Source organism: Poromitra crassiceps, assembly GCF_964638095.1.
Source record: "Poromitra crassiceps genome assembly, chromosome: 14".
NCBI lineage: Eukaryota > Metazoa > Chordata > Actinopteri > Beryciformes > Melamphaidae > Poromitra > Poromitra crassiceps.
Genome location: NC_139633.1, coordinates 6,866,539 through 6,889,099, shown reverse-complemented (window position 1 = coordinate 6,889,099; position 22,561 = coordinate 6,866,539). Strand labels below are relative to the sequence as shown.

Below are 22,561 nucleotides of genomic sequence, written 5' to 3'. Positions count from 1 at the left end.
GATGCTGCATTCCACAGATGTTCTGGCATCCTTCCAGGACAAATATGATTGCCCGGCCCTTCGGAATCCTGCCAAGGTGTCTCTCAACCATGAGGTTTCTGAGATGCCGTTATCCGACATCTTGTCAACCTGGTGACATACACTTTGAGTCATTTATACTTAGTGTGTCCAAGCTACGCTCCATGACATCGGCCGATTAATCAGATATCGGCTTTTCCCCGCCCCAAACTGTCGTAATTATATCGTCCGTTAAAAATCCACTATCGGTCAACCTCTCGTATGTTCCATGCAGAACCTTCTCCTACATATGCTACACAGTCAGCAACACTTAATCACAAAAATACAACCCAAAACCTGATTCAATGATGAAGCCTGACACCTACTGGACTGGCCATCTGCTGTTGGCTGGTCTTTATACCGGGTGATGTCACCCGGGCCGCCTGTTGTACTCTAAACAAATGTGTGACATCAGCAGTCAGTAATGCATGACCTTAAATCTATCAAACCACCTGTATGGTTAATTAATACATTATAAATGTAAACTTGTACTTAGTGTACAGTTTCCAAAGTTCTTATCTATACCAATTGGCTACTGTGTTGCCAAATATCATCGACATGACATTTTAGCTGTTGCAGTATCTTACACATGGCAAAGTAAATCCCGCAGGCGACCATGTTTGTGCTTGTCTGAACTACCGCTCTGGCATGAGCGGAGGCTATAATCTACCAGCTGTATTCTGACTTTCATTGATTGGAACGTAGCATTAGGTTGGCACAAGGTAGCATGTCAATTTATTTATTTATTTTTGATTAGGTTTTGGTTCTTTAACACATTCAGTGCCAGCGACGCCATATGGCGTCATTAGAAATTTACCGTACAGTGCCAGCGACGCCAAATGGCGTCATAACTCGATTTTTTTTTTTTGACGGGGGGGTGTCGATCTATGCCTCTTACATCGCCTCTTACAATATTCAGAGGTATTGAATGTGTCTAACCTATTTTACAGAACCCTTAGGTGGCGACAGCGCTCTCCAGATGAGAGAACGTGGAGTGAAACACACAGAAGAAGTCATTGGGGGGAAGGAAATCGCATCGCATCCGTCCGTATGCAGCGGCTTCATTGAAGCAACGTTTAGCTGTGCCCCTGCAGCAGCCAATCTGCTATCACAATTGAGCACCTCGATGTCCGCTGCAACAGCCTCCGTGTCCGCTGCAACACATGATCAGCCGTGGATTTGTTATTATTCTCAACTCGAAGCATGGGAGCTGGTACACGCGGCTGTAAAAAAGCAGGATCTAGCTGACTTTTTCAGTGCTGAGCACAGGCAGAGAAAACGAGAAAACAGCAGAGCAGAGAGACACTCCTCCCACAACGGGGGGGGGGGGGGGAGGAGGAGGGGGGGAGGTGGGCACGCAGAGCCAAGTACACAACACAGACCTTTTAGCTGAAACCAGCAGCGCTGGCGCCTGCATGCGCTGCTGGTTGCAGCTTCTTGCTGATCTTTTGCTGCTGGTGGGCATCGGATATTCTGGCTTGCGTTTGCCAACCCTGTCCTGCTGTCTGGGTCTGTGTTGTGTACTTGGCTCTGCGTGCCCACCTCCCCCCCTCCTCCTCCCCCCCCCCCCCGTTGTGGGCGGAGTGTCTCTCTGCTCTGCTGTTTTCTCGTTTTCTCTGCCTGTGCTCAGCACTGAAAAAGTCAGCTAGATCCTGCTTTTTTACAGCCGCGTGTACCAGCTCCCATGCTTCGAGTTGAGAATAATAACAAATCCACGGCTGATCATGTGTTGCAGCGGACACGGAGGCTGTTGCAGCGGACATCGAGGTGCTCAATTGTGATAGCAGATTGGCTGCTGCAGGGGCACAGCTAAACGTTGCTTCAATGAAGCCGCTGCATACGGACGGATGCGATGCGATTTCCTTCCCCCCAATGACTTCTTCTGTGTGTTTCACTCCACGTTCTCTCATCTGGAGAGCGCTGTCGCCACCTAAGGGTTCTGTAAAATAGGTTAGACACATTCAATACCTCTGAATATTGTAAGAGGCGATGTAAGAGGCATAGATCGACACCCCCCCGTCAAAAAAAAAAAATCGAGTTATGACGCCATTTGGCGTCGCTGGCACTGTACGGTAAATTTCTAATGACGCCATATGGCGTCGCTGGCACTGAATGTGTTAATGGGAGATAAACGTCTGTGTTGTGCCGTGGTTTCATTGGACAGAGGGGCTTTTCCTCCTGTCTGACATACTGACCTGTTTTTTCCTCTCTGCTGCTGTCTTCTTTGTCTTCCACAGATGCTCCTTCTCTTCCTAAAGCTCAGCCTCATCCTCTGATGCAATTCCCTACAGGCAAGTTCTCTCTGCTGGCTGTGTTTCCCAGCCTCTCTCTTCTGCCTTCTCTCCTGCAACTTGTTTAGTTCATCTCCGCCCCTTGTCCTTAAAGCACTTCATTCTGCCTGACCAAAAAACATTGCATGTACGATGACGTAGATTTGTTAACTTAGCTTTTATGTAGGATTTTTGTGCATTTCTCAGAGTAACTTTGCATCATTTAGAAATGTCAAATTGCTTGTGTTTGTCTTGCATTGTGACTCCCATGCAATTGTGGTAGAGTAGATTAAATTTGTAACGTTGTATTTAAAATATACAAGTAGGGTTTAGTGAAACAATGATTTCCTCATTGATTATAGGCCTCTTAATTATAATCCACAATACATGGCCTAACTGAAACAAACGTCTTTTTAAGACTGTAAAATAAGAGGTTCCATGAATGTGACTATATTTAAAATATATTAGAGCCCGACCGATACTGGATTTTTGGGGCCGATACCGATATTAGGGAGTAAAAAAAGTCAGATGTCGATATATAGGCCGATATTCTTATATTAAATATACACATTATATTACACAATGTTTTTGCAAGGATCCCTCAAATATCAAACACTTGACAAAGATATGGCTTGACATGACTTGAGATATGTAGCTATTTTACAGCTTATCAATAAACTTTTTCCAAAATGACATCAATGCAAATAAACCGTAAACTTCATTGGGAATTTACTCATTATAAATAACTAGAAATACAAAAACACAAATGGAATAAATATAAAATATAACTTGAATTAAGAAAAAAGATCAAATATACACAACATGCTGTCTATAACTTCAAAAATACAAAATAAAAAAATATCTGCAATATCGGCCAACATATCGGCCGACACCGATGTATCAGTTATCGGCCGATAATATCAGTGGACCGATATATCGGTCGGGCTCTAAAATACATATATTATTTTTGAGAGCAATCATTATCAGTGTTCACTAAACAGCTTGTAAGGCACACTGGGCATGACTTGTTGGCACCAGACCTGGGCAAAAACGACTGACCTTGATATACACCTGAGCAGGGTGGTAAACCGCTCCCCAGCCAAATGCTGGAAAACCTTGATTGTGGCTGGGAAGTTAGTCTACTTTCTGGCCTCTCTTACTGGTAGCATTTTATTCTCAAAAATCTAGTGATCTGGTAATGCTCTGAGAGTGACCACAGTGGCCTGGAGAGAAGTTGGTGTCCTTCTCTGCTTTTCCCAGTTTGGAATCCACCAGGGCACTTTGACCGGTGGATGGTTAAGTCAAAATGCTGTAACTTATTTGACCAGCTGAAATGCTTTTTGGAACAGGAGGGATGCTTGGTCACCTGCCAAAAATGTCATTACAGCTACCAGCCACGCCAACCTTTAGCAGCATTTGGTCGGTATTATCTCCCATCCTTATTCCAAATGTACTCAGTTGTTCTACCCAGGTGTGGTGAGGAGCACCGTATGGAATGGAGTGTGTCTTTGATATGTGCTGTTATTGCATTCTCCCTCCTCCCTCTCTACTCAAGCACTTGGGCAGAAGGGTGATTCCCCTGCTCCCATCTCTCCCCTCTCCCCTCTCCACTCCCCCGACTCTCTGGAAGAGCTGTCTCTGACGGAGAGTCCCAACCAGCCCCCTACTTCGGGATCTGCCGCACCGTTCGGCTTCTCCTCCTCCTCCTCCTCCTCCTCCACTGTAGCCCCCAAAACCCGCATGCCTTGGGAGGGTGAAGCAGAGGGCGACTCTGGACCGGGCCGTAGTAGTAAGATCGAGGAGGATCTTCTCGACCCGTTAGCCGCTCCTTACCTGAGTTTAGGGAAAGACCCGGAAGGGCCCCGGAATCCGTGCGAGGACAGCGGCGTTTCCGTTTCCCCCGAAGACAAGCTGTTTAGCTCCGACAGGTCCTCTACCGGCCCCTCTCCTGTTGTTACCCCCCCGCTGAAGGGCCCCGAGTCTTACTCTGCCTCCTCTAACCCAACAGAGCAGCACTGGGAATCACCGTTGCTATCGTCTCAAGAAAACTCTAGAGTCTCCATGGATACCTTCTCCAAGGACACGGCCCCCCGGTACGAGCCCGACCTGCACGGCAACCAGTCTGACGAAGACGATGACTTGATGTACGACGTGAAGACGAAGAATAACCCATTCGAAGGCTATTCCCCCTTGGCAGATGCCGGCTACTCCCACTTCGGGGACACCAAGTCTGACAGCCAGGCTGCCAAAATGTCCGAGTCTCCCACTCCGGATCTGGTCCAGTACGGACAGACCGGAGACTCCCAGGAGAGTGCGCCGTCTTTCTTCGATGAGGGCAAATTGTACGAGGAGATTGGCGCCGACTCACTCTTGCAGTCGGTGGATCAGTTCTCCTCCAATCTTAAAGATGATGATGATGACGACGAGGAAGAGGAGGATTCTGTTCTGCCGCCGTCTCTACCAGACATCCTGAAGTCGTCCCCTCTCAACCCTGAGAAAATGGACTCTGGCTCCTCTGAGGGAAGCCCAGAGGAGCAGAGCCCCGTCCTCGAACGGAGGATGATGGAGTCGCCCAACCCTCCGATCAATCTGTCGGTTAACAATCCGTTTGCTTTTGATGCCAAAGTGTCCCTGTTGAAAGAGATGGTCGAGGAGACGGAGGGGAAAGTGGCCGGAAAAGCGATGGATGATGACGACAAATGCTTTGGCGCGTTTGACCTCGTCAAGGAGGCAGAAGAAACCACTCCCACGAAGCTCAAGGAAGAGGAACCTGTGAAGATCGAGCAGAAAGATTGGTTTTCAATTCACGATTCACCAAAAATGACCGCCAAATTTGAGCCGCTCGATTTCCACAGCAAGAAAGCCCCTGCTGACGATTCAGATTCGGAGTCACCGACAGCGTGTCTGTCTGCCGACCTGTCTCCAGTTCTAGAAGCCATGGCCAAGAACCCCGCCATCTTCCAGGTGGAGATTGAGAAGATGGACCTGAAGATGGAGGTAGAGGATGCAGAGGTGGCGGATGAGGTCTCCGAGCCTGAGATCTCCTCTGAGGAGTTTGAGTTTATCGAGAGACCACCCAGGGGCGTGATTGACGAGTTTCTGGAGGCTCTGGATAACTCCAAGTTTGCCTCCGCCACGGCACCGGAAATGCCCATGGATGATGATCTAAGCTTTGGGGAGAAAGATGTGGCTTCAGTTTCAGCTCCACCTCCGACGAAAGTAGCCCCACCCCCAGAGATGGAAGAAGAGGTTCCAAGCCAGAGCTCCTACCTCCTCCTCTCCCAGGCCTCCCCACAGAAGGGCAAGGCCGAGCTGGAGAAGCCTGAAGACCAACCCCCGTCCCAGCCTCCGCTCCTCCACTCCCCTGTCCACAAACCAGTGGAGGCCGTCGCTAAGAAGAGTGTGGAGGGCGGCAAAATGATTCAGATGCCAAACCTGAACGCAAGAGCAGGTAAAAAATACATCCATCTCCGCATGGAAACCATCCCCCCATCCTCCTCAGTTTTCATTGGTTCTTCCATATCGGCTTCATCTTCATCATCACCTTTAAGTTCTCCTTGGTCATCTTCTCCTACCTACGCGACCGACCGACCGACCGACCGACCGGCCGGCAGCCATTGTTTACTTTCGACCCTTTCAGTTTCTTCTTGGTGTCACCTTTCCCCTATCGCATCGTCCTCTTTTGCATTTTCTTTGAAATTAACCATTGCATTTTGTGTCGTGTGGTCTAACGTGTGTGGTTGTGTGTTCCATTGTGGTTTTGCCTTCTTCTTTTGCGGTGTGCATTTGGGCTCAGTGGAAAGACAAAGCATCTCTCTACTTGAATACTTTATTGCTTTATTTAACGGTAAGTACAATACGAGGGATCAGTCGAGCAGCATTTTGCTAAACAAACCGCATCACTGGGTGGCAACGGCAATGGAACCCTATGGAGCCTGAGCTTTGGGAGGCTTGAGTGTTTGACTCAAGCCGATTTTCTTTTCTTTTTGCTATTGTGTTGATAAATCCATTGGGTGGTGGTGGTGGGGGCGGGGGGGGTGGGTGGCATTGTCTAAGGTGTCTTGTCTCAAAAGGAAGGATTCATGGGAAGCAGATTAGTGATTTAGCTCCTGAGGCGAAGAGGGCAGTGTGTGCGTTTTCCTTAATCAAGCCTGTATGTCATACCGCCCCAAACCGCTTCGGACTATTTGCCTTGAAAGCGTTTTTGCTGTGGAATTGGATTACCTTGCCGGCTGCTTTTAGCCTCTCTCTGCTCTGGAAATAACCCGAGATGCCAGTCAGAAACCCAACACCACCCGACCGACCCCAGAGACTCCACCCAGCATGTTCCCCCAGCAACAGCCAGCTCTGATTATTATGGGCTGTGTCATATCTACCACGTCCTAGTTCTTATGTACGTGAGGCTAAACGTATTGTTCAGAGATGCACCTGTGCTAATGTAAACAGTCTAATCACTTTAGAGCGTATTGAACCTTTTCATCCGCTAACCACAGTAGCTGTTAGGCTCCAGATTTCATCTACTACTTGGACTATTTTATTTTATTTTATTTTATTTTATTTATTATTTATTATTTATTATTTATTTATTATTTATTTATTTATTTATTTATTTATTTATTTATTTATTTATGTATTTATTTATTTATTTATTTATTTATTTATTTATTTATCCAAATCTGATTTTGAGATGGATAGTAAACGTTTATTTCAGTTAGAGGGGGTTGGTTCCCTTGATGCTAATTTGAGGTGTTGTGAGTCCAATTCAACCCAATAACAGTGATCGATGCGATACAACCTCGATACACTATAAGGATAAGTATTTTATGTAAATGCTCAAAACAATTTAAAATGTCATTCCAAAGTACAATGATGATGGTCATGCTGTCTCATGTATAATGACTACAGCAGAACAAAATGGAGGTAATATCACTAGACTACATTTTCTGACCCATGATTAGTCTATAGTCTAGTTTAGGCATCGCGCGCGCTACGCACGCTCAATTCCTAGCTCGGCCTTTGCACGGCCTCGCCTGTCCTGCAGCTCACCGAGCTGGCCCTGCAGCTCGCATTCGCAGCTCGGCCGCTGCTCGGCCTTGCCCGCAGCTCAGCTGCTGTGTGGCCTTGCCTGCCCTATTGGTGCGCGCACAATGTCTCCCTCTCTCTCTTCCTCAGTCTCTCTCTCTCAGTCGCTCCCCCTCTCTCTCCCTCCATCTCCTCTCTCTCATCAGTCTCTCTCATCCTCCTCTCTCCCTCAGTCTCTCTTGTGACTTTGTGTGTGTGTGTGAGTGAATTTATGACATCAGTGGGATTTATGACATCACTGATGATGTAATCAGTGGGATTTATGACATCACTGATTATGTCATCAGTGGGGGACAGACAGAGAAACGGCCGCTGCTCGGCCTTGCCTGCGCTATTGGTGCGCGCACAATGTCTCCCTCTCTCACCCCCTCTCTGTCTCTCCCTAATTCTCTCCCCCCTCTCTCTCCCTCTCCTCCTCTCTCTCCCTCTCCCTCAGTCTCTCTTGTGATGTCATCAGTGAGATTTATGACATCACTGATGATGTCATCAGTGGGTTTTATGACATCACTGATGCATTTATGACATCACAAATTATGTCATCAGTGGGACAGACAGAGAAACAAACAGACAGACAGAGCCCTTGCTCCCATTTATATACTGATGATATACTAGGGATCTCGCGTGCTTTGCACGCACGCTCGATTCCTAAGCCCGCCCGCTACGTGGCCTCGCAGCTCGGCTGCTGTGTGGCCAATGAGACCAGCATCACTGATGATGTCAGATTTATGACATCACTGATGTTGATCAGTGGGATTTATGACATCACTGATGATGTCACAGTGGGATTTCATCAGTGGGATTTATGACATCACTGATGATGTCACAGTGGGATTTATGACATCACTGATGATGTCACAGTGGGATTTATGATATCACAGTGGGACAGACAGAGAAACAGACAGAGCCCGAGCTCCCATTTATATGCTGATGATATACTGTATGAGTTCATTTGCAAAAACAGGTATCTCTATTTGAATTTTTTATCATTTTATTTTATATATTGATGTATTGATACTGTAATTTATTTATTTTTGGGAATTTGTTATTATCAATCATAACTAAAACATATTCATCTGATAATTTTCACATAAATCACCTCAATGTCTTCTATGTGCACTCCAGGGAGTATCAAATTGTTGTTTGTTCATTTTAAGAATGGCGTTTACCTGTTTTTGCAAATGAACTCATATATATATATACAGTATAGCCTGTCAGAAAGCCCTCAGCCTGCTAGAAAGCCCTCAGTCTGTCAGAAAGCCCTCAGCCTCACAGAAAGCCCTCAGCCTGCCAGCGTTCTTCTCCGTTTGCCTTGAGCTGCAGCGCTGCAGTCTGAACACTAGAGAGGCCTCTTTTTAGCCAGCGCTGCCAAACGGATGCTAGCAGGACGCGTCGGCGCTGCAGTGCCTCTGACCCGCATTGGCTCTGTGAGCCACTCGGCTACTGTGTTCTGACTGTGTGTGGGCGGGGCCAGAGCCTCCGCTCATCATAATGTTGCATCATTATGATATCATATGAGCTAACGTGGCTAAGCCAGGAAGTGATCATTAGGTAGCCTTCCTGTTTTCTTTTGGATAATAGATTTGAATAGCTGAAATCAACTTCTCCATTTGGAGCCTGTTCATGAAATTACACTTTTCTCAGGTCCGACTTCAGAGCAGGTCAGCCAAGTCATGCAGCTCAGTATTTTTTTCAGACTCGAGCCTCAAATGCCTTTTTTTTTTTTACCTTTTTTTATACAGGGGGAGTCTCACTGAGAGCAATAGAGACACTGCGGAGCGCGTCATCATTCAGAAACCACGCCCAAATCTGCCCCCCAATCCTGGCATTCTCCTATGTCGCATGCATGGTCGTGTGTTGCACACAAAGATCATATATACGGAAGATGAACACTCCAACTTACTTCCTTGACAGCTAGATCCACATTTTTCTTCTCGCCAATTCTCAATGGCTTCCTTGTTTTGCTTTGTTTTGCTTTAATTGTCGATTTTTTTACATTTGTTGTCTGCGCAGCCCACCACACAACAGCTTTTAGCTATGTTTAATTCAAGGAAAATGACGCCGGTGTATGGGAGTGAACGGAGCGCTTTCCCCCGTGATGGGCGTGGCCTATTTCATGCAGTGTCTCTATGCTCTCTTTTTCAGGAGTGCCCTGTTGACATTCACACACACATTCAGACCTGGAAGCTGACCAGTACAACCACAGTCTGATCTGCTGGCCACTGATCAGCTCCACTGGAGCAGTTGGGGTTAAGGGCCTTGCTCAAGGGCACCTCAGTGGTGGTAATGAGGGAGGGGCAAGCGCTGCCTTTTCACTTTCCCCACCCAGATTGATCCTGCCGGTCCAGGGGATTGAACCGACGACCTTCCTGTCACAAGCTCGCTTCTCTAACTGTTGGGCCACCGCTGCCCCCCCACTGCTTTCTTTCAAACATTTCGATATCTTTACTATACTCCTTAATGTGTGACTCCCCAGTAGGGCTGGCCAATATATCAATATGATATATCAATATTGATATATCATATTGATATATCAATATTGTGATGAGACTAGATATCGTCTTAGATTTTGAATATCATAAATATCATCATATGGTGGTAAGTGTTGTCTTTTCCTGGTTTTAAAGACTGTGTTACAGTGTAAGTGATGTAATTTTCTGAACGTAACAGTTCTAGCTGTTTTATTTGCTTTTACCCACTTACGTCATTATATTATCCACATTAATGATTATTGTTTATCAAAAATTATTTATCTCATTGTGTAAATATTTTGTGAGGGCTCCAATAGTCATCCCTACAATATTGTTGCAATATCTATATCGAGGTATTTGGTAAACATTTTTTTTTTTTTTACATTTGATGCCCTACTCCTCAGATTTGTGTTTTTCCACCACTGTGCAGAGGTTTTCAAAGTGGGAGGCGGGGCTCCAAAAACAGTTTCAGGGAAGTCTCAGTGAATGCAAGTAAAAAGAAAATCCACGAGTTATTACATTATTTATCAAAAGGAGATAAGAATAGCCTGACTCCCAGAGAGTCAGAAAGAAAGAAATTACTCCAGACAGACCTTTCTATTTATGTATTTGATGTAGTCTGAAGTCAGACGGCAATATCTGACATAATCACCATCACATAGGCATCCAGGAACTGAGCAAAACTAAGCAAGTAAACTTGGGGGGGGGGGGGGGGGTCCAGGCTTTAGTCGAGGGGAGGCCCACTGTTTCAGACTTTGAAAACCCCTGGTCTACAGGGAGCGGCATCGAGGTGATGAGTCACCTTGATGCTCTGCGTAGGACTGGCCAGGGGGGCGACACCCAGCCGCCCAGTCAGAGAGACCTGAACTTTGTACCGCCTTCATGTGTAACCGACTGTTTCGCCACCGAAACCACCTTTTCCTCACTGGGTCATAAAACCCCGGGCTTGTTTCAGGCCGAGCTCCAAGTGACAGAAAGAAGAGCCAGCGGGGATTTATCAGAAGCTCTCAGGTCAAAGGTCAAATCTGTCACTCATGAACCGAACCGAGGATGAATGGTCAGCTTAGCTCCCGCAGCTGCAGCGTGAAAGTCTCCAGACAGGAAACAGAACTGAATTTCAAGAGAGTTTGTCTCGACTGAGGCGACTCGCTAAAACATAACTCAGACATTTTGAATCAAATAATAAAAAAGTTAAACGAATCAAAACACATTCAGTCATAATCTATGGATGACATGTTCTGCATCAAACTGCAGCTGAAAGGATCCTTGAACACTTTATGATATTCAGTATTGATAATATACTGTTGTGGGATTTCACCAAATATTTAACTTCGACTTAACTGAAATTCGATTTCAGTTCTGTTTCCTGATGTTGCTTTTGTCCTCTAAACGCCTAAAACACTAGCTCCTAGCCGGGGGCCATTTCCCTAATAGTTGAGTTGTATTCCCTTCTAGATGATCCATGTTGAAACGCTGGTGCTTCAGTGAGGAATCACAGTTCTGTTATGAAAGTGTGTGAAGTGACTCAGACTTCAGTCACTTCTGTATTTGGTGTTTCTGACTGTTGGTTGTGAAACTCATTTAGAAAGTGCCTTCAGTCTATTGCTTTGCTTATGACTCCAGAGACTCGGTCTCTACTGGTCTAGTTATTTCTGGGAAAGTGTTGAACTGATGTTCATACTTACCCCCCCATAAAATATGAAAGAGCCGCCATGTTTGTTCAAACAAACCCTGCAGCTCATGACACTGCCTGACATGATAGCAACATTTGATGAATAAATGATCGTTTGGTAATATGATTACTAGTATCATTAATTGTCATGCTCAAGAAAGAACTGAGCCATAATGTAGAAGTTGCACATTGAATGGTTTAGATAATCGGTTTCACAACATATATTTAACTTGAGTTACCAATGCCATAGATATATACACTTTTAGATGTTGGTTTCCATCATCTTTGTATTTAATTATTTTTAGAATTTTTGTTTGTTAAATGATGGTGATGTCTCTTAGCTGGTGTGAGAGAGGATGACAGGCGGCAGAGGGTTTATGAATGAGGCAACTGCCCTCTAGTGGAGAGATTGAGCTGTTGCCACACTGAAGTCTGTGTAGATTCACCTCAGTCATACAGGTAGGGAAACAAAATCAAACTTAAATTAAGAGTTGGCAGTGTTTCACCGCTCATCTGAGAAGCTTCTTCAGTTCTAATCACTGTTGTTACTTTTTTTGGACAATTATTTCAATTCAACTCCCTGCTAACCATGTGATCAATGACTATCAATCTACTAAAGCAGCTGTCATCTGAGTCCACAACATCTAGGGCAATGGTAAAATGGTGAAACTGGGTGTAAGTTTAATGATTTGTTTATTTTTAATTGCGGTAGTAGTTTAACTTTAGTTTTAACTTTACATTTTAACCAACCAACATTTGGGGTCTTATTCTAAAGATCTTAGTTGGCTGGATAGTGAAAGCGGCAGGTGACTTTTGCTATTCACCAGAACTATTTTAAGCTGCTTTCACAATGTTTGTTAGGCCTCTGTGTCATCAACAGCATTCTGTTCTCCGGTCATCCGTCCGTCCGTCCGTCCGTCCCATTCTCTTGGTGGTCAAAGGTCAATGTCACTGTGACCTCACAAAGATATTTGTTGTTTTTGGCCATAACTGAAGAATCCATCCATATACTAATCATGACACAGATTCAGACAAAATGTCTTAATAGGATCAAATGATGGAAGTGATGACATTTTATATCCCAAAGTTCAAACGTCACTGTGTGACGTCATCATGTGTTGCTTAATCAATCACTGTAGCTGAGAAAATGATCTTAGGTCATTCTACAACAACGCTGGTCAGTTAGTGATCCCGAATCCTTTAAGTCGACCTAATCACATTCATTATATTGGTTTGGACTTCAACATTCTTGTGTCAGTCCGCCCTCTGCACTTCCTCTCCCTGGATGACAGCCAGGACAAAGGGGCGTGGCCTCCTGTTCCTCTGGTAGTCCACCACAAGCTCATTGGTTTAGCTGATATTGCGCTTCGGGTGATTGTCGTTGCACCATGTGGCTTTCTATCAGTCCTCTGTACTCCTCTGTGAAAATAATCTGAGTAAAGACAAGTGTGTTTCTCCATGAAAATTATTCACTGGAATCATACACGTCAATAATAGTGATAACTTCCATCTTCAAAAATAAAAATACACTTAATACATTTTATGAAATTCCTTCCAAGTCTTCACTACATACTATTTAATGAGTGTGGGCAGACCTGGATGTAGACTGCAACTCAGAGGCGTACAACCACCAGGCGGTTATTTATCTCTCTCCCTGCAGTAACTTCGATATCAGCAGGTTTGAGCTGTCCACAGAAATCTCACCACTGCAGCAGGCAGAAGCAGTCGGTCCCAGAGCAGGAGATCAAATCCATTTCAAATGGCTGGCGTGACGGGGATCGTTGACCCCGCTCTCGTCTCCTGCCTCGTCATCAGATTTGACGGGAGGGTGGGGAGGAGGAGGAGGAGGAGGGGGGGGGGGGCAGAGACCCTTTTAGGCGCTGCGTCAGAGCGCTGCCTGGCACATCTGAGGCAGCAGACAGTCAGCTGACAGCCTGCCTGCCGACCTGCAGGAGAGAGAGAGAGAGAGAGGCTGGGGGAGAGAGAGAGAGAGAGAGACTGAGGTTGTGGGGAGAGAGACAGAGGCTTAGAGAGAGAGAGAGAGAGACATAGGCGTGGAGAGAGAGAGTTGTTTCCCTCACTGCAGTCGTCTCCCTGGAGGAAGGCTTGCCTCAGTTCCCCCCTCCCTCCCTCTTCTTCCTCCTCTTCCTCCTTCACCGCCTCCTCGTTTGCACACACACACACACGCACTCTCTCTCTTAACACACACACACACACTCTCTCTTAGCACACACACACTCTCTCTTAGCACACGCACACACTCTCACACACATTGCCACTCCTGCCCTGTCTCTCTCTGTGGAATGTGTGCTTGCTGAGCATGGAGAACGCCGACAATTCCGTGGAGAAAACACCTGACTGCCAGCCGGCCTGCAGGCAGTGGAAGGAGCAGGGTAAACCTCTCTCTTCTTCTTCTGCTTTTCTTTAAGGAGCAGGGTAAACCTATCTCTTCTTCTGCTTTTCTTTCACACTGTTGTGTAGCTGTGTGTCAGGGTATGGACACAGCCAGGGTTAGTGGTTTTGATTCCCATGCTAAACCTTTCTGCACTCTTGTCAGGAGCTTTGGGTAGAAGCTTGTCTTAAACGGCTCGGGCTCGATTTAGTTTGTCTGCTGACTGTGGGGGGGGGATCCAGGATTGACATTGATGCTACTAACACAGAGACAAGGTCTTATTGGGCGTCTTATTGATTTCCAGTACAGGAGTCAAGACATCGGCATGAAGCTGATTCACTTGGAAACAGGAGAGCGCGTCGTTGCGGGTTTTTTGCCGGTGCGCAACAGAGACTTTGTGCTCGGCGGACGGGCGTTCGGCGGTGACGACTCGGCTGTTTTGTGTTTTGTGTGTTGTGAAGCGACGGCTCTGCTCAGGACTGTGGCTGCATTGTCGCTGCATGGTTTTCCAACACTGCGTATCTGTCTGTCCTTGGCTGACTGCAGTGGCTGCCTGTCGGCCTCCACAGCACAGAGGACCTTTGGACAGAGAGCCGACGGGCGGACTGTGGCCAGAGATAGACAATGAGAGGGAGGGAGGGAGGGAGGGAGGGGTTTCTGTCTGGGGTTACGTCAGCTGGCAACTTAATGATTGGCTAATGTGCCTGGGCTATGCTAATGATCTGGAGGAGATCATTGGCTAAGGTGCCTGGGCTATGCTACCGATCTGGAGGAGATCATTGGCTAAGGTGCCTGGGCTATGCTAATGATCTGGAGGAGATCATTGGCTAAGGTGCCTGGGCTATGCTACCGATCTGGAGGAGATTATTGGCTAAGGTGCCTGGGCTATGCTAACAATCTGGAGGAGATCATTGGCTAAGGTGCCTGGGCTATGCTAAAGATCTGGAGGAGATCATTGGCTAAGGTGCCTGGGCTATGCTAAAGATCTGGAGGAGATCATTGGCTAAGGTGCCTGGGCTATGCTAAAGATCTGGAGGAGATCATTGGCTAAGGTGCCTGGGCTATGCTAAAGATCTGGAGGAGATCATTGGCTAAGGTGCCTGGGCTATGCTAATGATCTGGAGGAGAGACAGCCAGAGCCTCATCCCAGCCAGGCTGAACCCGGCTCCTGCTGCCAGTTCACTAAACCATCTTGCCGTTGGACCGACTGCATGACTGTTTGATAGGGCTGGCACGGATCACGGATAATCCGTGACCCGTACGGATCAGCCCCCACGGTTCGGAACGCGGTTCGGAACATCAATAGTCCGCGGACCCCCCCCCCCCCTTCGTTTCATTTAACGTTTAATGTTAGTGTATGAGAACGCCCAGCGCAGCCAGACACAGACAGGCATAATCATGGCAAGCACAATTGAGCTTCCTCATCCCTTGTCGCTGCTGTAAAGTATGTCTGAAGGCTGTGGCTAGTGGCTACTAAAGACAGAGTCACACAAACTTATTTCAACACCTCTGAAAAAGCACAGGAATGCGATCAGCGTGTTGCGCGCTGCACAAGATAACGAGAGCCACAACACACACACACACACACACACACACACACGCGCGCACACGTTTCACAAACACATTATCACCGGACGGTGAAATGTTGCCTTAGGACACATAACAACAAAACAACACGTGGGGCCACTGAGTAGCTTAACGTAGCATCAACGTTATATTTCCAGACTGACCTGGTCTGGTCTGTAGGTCTGTACCCGTGTCATGTGACTGGTGCAAGCAACAGCCACGAAGTTAGGCATAGCAGTGCCACCTAAAACAGGAAGTTGGGTCGTTCTGCCTTCAGAGTAAAAGCATACATTGTCTCACTTATGAGAAAAAAATATTTTTTGAGCTGTGCAGGGCAACAAATGGTTAGAGAATTATAATAGTATTAAAAAAATCTAATCGAAAATCTAATTTTGAGAGAAAAAATCAGATATATATATTTTTTTGCTGATCCGAAAAATCCGTGATCCGTGGCTCAAAATCCGTCACGCGATCCGATCCGTGGGTTTTCTGATCCGTGCCAGCCCTACTGTTTGATCAGTAGTGCTGCTCAACCCATTAGCTGATTACCATATTCCTCTAATAGTGGCCGGTAGTCAATTAAACGCCATCAATGGCCTTTGGTTGACATAGACAAATAAAGACCGTCCCCAAATACAGGCTGGGGAACAAAAAGATACCCGTAAAGTGTAGAAGAGCTGCACTATGCAATTATTTCATCCCCATTTAACTTAGCAGAGGGCTAACCGGAAGTTAGCCTGCTCGGCCGGCGGGAGTCTCTGGAGCATGCTGACGTTGATTAGTGTAATTAACAAACAAAAAAAACTCAACCAAACGAAGCCCAACAGAAGCAGATCAGAAAACAAGGAGGCTTCCTACTCAAATATGTCTCTAGAGCCCTTTTCCCACATGCGTACCGGAAAATTACCTGTAAGTCAATATCGGACATTTCCCTTCACACTTCGGCTCGCGCATGTGGGAATCTATCAGCGAAATTGCCTGTATGTGGGGGGGGAGTGACGTGTCGGCAAAACTCTGAATGGTGAAATAAGTTTGCTTGTTTATCCGTTCACCTGCATCGCGTTGAAGCACTTTTTACAGACTGGCTTCATTTGATGTGTCCGGGCTTGCCTTCGCTGTCGGCAACGTAAGCAAAATACTTCCACTTTCGCTTCATGCATTTGCCCTGTCGGGCTGTGCCTGAAGGAGGAGGACGGACTGTGGCCAGAGAGCGAGCAGAGAGGAGAGGGGAAAATCAGCACAGCACACCCACACATGAAGCTGACATAGGCTACTGCTCTTATTATCACAAGATCATTTCGCCAGTTTGCTTTAATGTGCGCGAATGATTAGATTATGCCCGCTGGAACATTGCAACGTGTGTACACCTCGCCCATGAGAGTGTCGCGGAAAATGACTGCACCCGTTTCTCACTAGTATCCGCTAAAGCGCATACCGCTCTTCTGACAGGCTGGAAAGTGGTGAAATCTCCGCGACGACGGGGTCGCGCTTATACCGGCACGGCGCCTTTCTCACATGCAGGCATTAGACCACGTACTGGTCATTTTGCGGTACAAAGCGCATGTGGGAAAAGGGCTTAATTAATATAAGCCTCCTTGCAATAAAGGCCTGAGGTAAATGAAGGCCTGGGCCAATATTAGAAGAACTACGGTAATTGAATAATGGCAGGTGAATGGGTGGCTCCGCTGCGTAGGAAATGAATGGACTGGACTTGTTGAGGCAGTGTGTTGTTTATGTCGTGTCACTGCCGTTCTCTCTAGTCAAGTGAGGGCCAGCAGCTTGATTCAGAGGCGCTGCAGTATATGTAGAGCAGGCAGACAAAAATAGTCCAGACCCTACACCGCAGGTTGACAGAACTGTGTTGCATAATAATGCCAGTAGTGCTAATATGTCAGCAATATCCTGGGCTGGTCTTACCTGAGAAATGAACTTGTTTTATTGACTGAAGAACAGCATCATGTCATATAACCGTATCTCTTCACAGCTAACGTTAGCATGAATGTGGTAAAGTAACCCCTGAGGTTCTCTGGAGAACGTTCACCCACAAAGTGTCATCAGGCTTATCATCACACTGATCCAACACCATAGGGAGATGAAGCTACAGTAGCGGTGGAAATGTACAGACGGTTTATTAGTGGGGGATAGGGCTGAACAATTCATCAAATTATCGAAATCAGAATGTGGCCTACTGCCATTTTCAAATTGCAGGAGGCACAGTATTTGTTAAAGGCGAAATGTCTGTCAAAATACCGTTTTAAATGATATATTGCCACGCTGCCTACAGTACACATCATATTCTACAGACTTAAGAAAACATTTTTCAGGGAAACGAGAATAATTGCAGTATGTCGAAATTATCATTCCCTCAAATATCGCACAAATTGCAATATCAGTCAAAATAATTGTCGCAATTAAATATAAGCAGGAAGTGCAGGGACTTCTAGGTAAACCTACAGAAATATGTCATCCTTGCGGTACCAGTGTGGTACTCAAGCATGGAGCTGATATCACCATTCATGTTCCTGACATCATCATAACGCACATGAGACAAGTTAGCTCTGACTAAGCCTTTCTGTAAGAAAGCAGAACAGAGCATTTATATTTTTGTTTTAAAGGAACAGCTCACCCTAAAATCCAAATTACATATTTTTCTTCTTACCTGTAGTGCTATTTATCAATCTACATTGTTTTGTGTTAGTTGCCTGAGTTTTGGAGATATCGGCCCTAGTGATGTCTGATGTCCTTCTCTCCAATACAATGGAACTGATGTCACTCGGCTTGTGGTGCTCAAAATGGCAGAAACATACATTTGAAAAACTCAACAGCAATGTCTCTTTCCAGAAATAATGGCCCGGTTACTCAAGATAATCCACAGATCTAGTTATGAGCAGCTTCATGTAGGAACTATTTTCTTTCAACTAAACTACTCCCACAGCTGCTAGCTAGCTGCAGTTTCATGTAGGAACTAGCTCGCAGCTAGTGGGTGTAGTTCGGTCTAAAGAAAATAGTTCCTCATGAAATTGCTCACCACAAGGTTTGTGGATTATCTTGAATAACCAGGTCATGAAAAGTATAAAGTCGGCCGACTTTGTAGCTAGCGTGGAGAAGCTGGCTAGCATTAGCTAGCTACGTTAGCTTGTGCTTGTGACTGATGCTAGTAGGTGGGCCAGAAGAGTTGTATGACACACGTCTCGGGAAGAGCCTGGTGACACGAGGTTAGGTTGCTGTGGACACCTTGCTCTCTAGTGATTGGTTAGGGAAGACCGAAGCCCGCCCCCTCATAGAAATGCTCTCTGAAGTGACTGCAATCTCAGACCAGAAGAGGAAATGAGTTTATGAGTTGACGATGAAGTCTGAAGATCAGACTACTACATTTGGGGTGCTAGATATGAAACAGTTTGAGAATCAGCTCTATATAGAGTAGACTGTGTGTGTTCTCTCTGTGTGCTGAACATCATGCGTCCGCTCGTCGTTGCAGCATCTGAGGCTGACGCGCCGTCGCGTCGTGTTGCAACACTGAGGCTTTGTGCTCGCCGTGTGTCGGCACTCTGCCTTTTGACGGCGTGTGACTCCATTACCCAACAGTCACTCTGCTCAGTCAACTAAACATGACCGGAGAGAGCACTGTGACAAAGGGGCAGTGGGCCTTTTTCACAGCAGCCATTTTGTGTCTAAAAGGCAGGGTAAAACACAGGTGCAACCAAAACATTCATGATGGGCCCAGCACTGGAACACCTAAATGGACTGGAAGTTGGAAACCCTCGTTAATGTTTTTGGTTACACCTGTGTTCACCCTGCCTTTTAGACACAAGATGGCTGCTGTGAAAAAGGTCAGTTGTGTCACTATCAGACATTGTGTGTGTGTGTGTGTGTGACTGTGAGGCTGAGTCACACTGACTAAGCAGTATTGGGGTGTGTGTGTGTGTGTGTGTGTGAGAGAGAGAGAGAGGGGGAGGAGAGAGAGGGGTGACTGCAGCAGTAGTGCAATAGCCAGGCGTGGTGCTGTAAGTCAGACTGAGCAGAATGTAATCCAGCATCATCTTGTGAACTCTCACACACTTCACTGGCAGAGTGACTCATTTAGGGCCATTATGATTTCCGCAAAATGAAAAAAAAAAACTGAATTTGGTCATAAAAATGGAATCAACTGTAAAACATGGAATATTGCAGAATTGTCAATAATTTGTCTGAAATTGATCAAATTAGGCCTAATTATCAAAGTAGATCTAATTATCGTAGTAACAGAAATGATTTCATAATTGTAAAATAGGCTGAGAGAAATGATTCAGTTTTCGATTGGGGTGTTTTGAGAGGGGGGGGTCGGCCTTGCGTGGAACCCTTACTGCACCTCACAACTTAGTTTTCACCTTGAGTATATTGCTCCTAACCCCTAAATTAAAATTAAATGGAGAAAACAGAATTTGGGGAAATATATATATATATATAGTATATACTGTATATATATTGTATATATCGCCTAGGCCTAGTTGTTTGGTTACAAACCAATGAAGGTATAAAGAGTAAACTTGGGTCAGGCCTAACTGCCAAACCCCAGTAGATTTGGGGTGACTATTAGGTTCTTTGTCCATTTGATCTGGGCTTGATAAAGGAAAAAGCTTCACACTCACTTCACCATGTTTTTCCTGAACGGATTTCAATTCCCTAAATGGATTTTATTCTTATTCTCTGCCTGACGTCAATTCTCTCAGCTCTTACTCAAGTCCCAGTTGGGGGTGGTTTCTGAATGCCTGGCTGTCTCTCCTGCTTGGCATTTATGCAGCTAGTTATCCTTTTACAGGCCGTTTACAGTTATACAACACACATCCACACCCTCCCCCCCCTCTGCTGTAAGACTTCTTATGACACTCATTTCTTTGTGATAACAGATGGCATTGCAGACATTAACCCGTCTCGCTCTGCCTTGGTTGAACGTTGGACAGTAGTTCTGAAGAGAGAAATCCAGCGAAGCTCACCTTGATCTCTGCAGAATCGAGTTGAACCGCAGACAGTATTGTATTACAAGGACTTTGACTAGCCTCCTGTGAAGGCCGGTGTTAAGCTGTTGGGAGAATATTTGATTGGTGTGCCCATTGCCAAACAAGGACTGAACATGTCGAATCTGACCAAACATCTCCGAACAAGGACCGGCAGCCATGATGGCATGGCACACCAAAACAAACATCTGTGTTTGTCCGTGTTTGTTGTAGAATATTTTATTGGTGTGTGACATGGGCTGAAGTCTTCATTATCATCATCATGATACAAACTGATGGAAGTTATGAGGATAGGAAATAATACATGTGTACAAAAATACATTAACACACTTCAGATATCTCTTTCCATTGGCAGACAATTGTACGGATTTGAACACTTCCTCAGCAGCTGCACACACAATAAAGTTTGTGTGTTTGTGTGTGTGTGTGTGTGTGTGTGTGTGTGTGTGTGTGTGTGTGTGTGTGTGTGTGTGTGTGTGTGCTTACTCTAATAAATAACACATTGGTTTATTTGGTTAGGGGGGGGAGGTTATTTATTAGGGGGAAAAAATGCTGTTATATCTGCTCTGCTGTTGTAGTCAAGGAAGCCAAACTATAAATCATGGAGGGAAATCCGCACACATGCCAATTATAAATCAGGGGATGTATTTCCATTGTTTTTGTTTTTATAAGTGTCTTAAATGTTATTTTAAAGAGGAAGCAAGGTGCATCAATATAACAGTTATTTAGGTCAGGGGAGCTCAATCTTTTGTCATTCAAAGCCCACTTCTGATTGTTAAAACATTTCCGATGACCACCTTCCTAAATAAATTATAGGATATCATTCTGATATCGTGATGTGCCAGAGGGGCCTCAGTCCAGTGGTTGAGAAACACCGATTTAGGTGGTTAATATCTGAATTATACGAAATGAAACTTTTTCATGTTGATTTTGATTTCAATTCGGGTTAACGTTAATCACATTCGGATCATAGTTTACAAACTTTACTTTCATTTGTATTTACCCCTACGTCACTGCTTGTGAAGCTTGAAAATGAGTCTTCTCCAAATTAACAAATATATATTATGTGCTGCTCTTCTCAACTGTTTCATCCATATTACTAGGCAGTCAGTGTAGGTGAGATAGGCGCCGATCTGCGCATGTCCCTCCCTCTCTCTCACAGTCTGCCTGTAGGTCTCTCTACCCATGTCTCTACCCCCCTCCTCTCTCTAACGTCAGCCAGGCAGAGAGAGCTGCGTGCTGCTGCATGCTTAGCGGAGGTTCAAGATGGATGCCAAACGGGGTTAGTTGTCCTAATCTTTTGTTTACCGACCTTCCCTTGCTTTTACAATCGCGCATTTGCGTGCCGTTATCTCGCTTTTAAACCACGGGTCAGCTATTTGCATGTACCGGGAGCGCGCTGCACACAGGCCGGGGAAGGAGCTGGGGAGAGCGGGCCGCCTGAGGAGGTCAAGCCGCCGGACGGGTAAAACGCTTTCCCCGGTGGTGGTGAGGAGGGGGCTCCCGGGGGCTGTCACACGGCTTCCCCGGTGCAGATAACAAAGCGCATCTGGATACGTACAGGGTGTCAGATGAAGGGACCCGGGCTGGAGGTTAAAACATAGCGGGTAATGAGACGTGATCAGCCCAGCCAGCCAGGGGTTTATGATGCGCGGTCTATTTTTAGCGAGGCTCGGGCGATGCTAACTCACGCCTGCTACCATATGTAGCCACACGGCCACATTTGGACCGAGAACCACCTGCTCTCCTGCCCCTCCTCCCATGTCGTCTGTGCACCCACACAATGGCTGTGTCAAAAACGACGGTTCACAGCCGCTGTTATGGAGCTGCTATGTGGCTAATGTCGCTAAGCCTGCCTGGAGCCTGTTAGCGTGCTGGGCGCTGAGATGATGGACCGTTGCTACTGGTTTTAGCAGTTAGCTGAGGCTAGCAGGCTGGCTGTCAACGCCCGCATTCACATAGCACTGAGCGAGGAAGCTTCCCGAAGGTGATGAAGCTATTCTGCTGCTGTTGCTTTGAATGATTTCGATGTCATCTAGAACAGTGGTTATGATGAACAT

At 46.0% G+C, this 22,561-nt stretch overlaps 1 protein-coding gene across 1 annotated transcript in view; it reads left to right on the top strand.

Moving 5' to 3' along the window:
• Nucleotides 1-3,919: 3,919 nt before the first annotated feature.
• Nucleotides 3,920-22,561, top strand: part of rtn4b (reticulon 4b) — a 35,125-nt gene continuing 16,483 nt past the window's right edge. Inside the window, exon 1 of the mRNA XM_083651142.1 lies at nucleotides 3,920-5,778. Within this exon, the coding sequence (XP_083507268.1) occupies nucleotides 4,068-5,778 (1,711 nt within the window). The 5' untranslated portion in view covers nucleotides 3,920-4,067. The remainder of the gene's footprint in view (nucleotides 5,779-22,561) is intronic.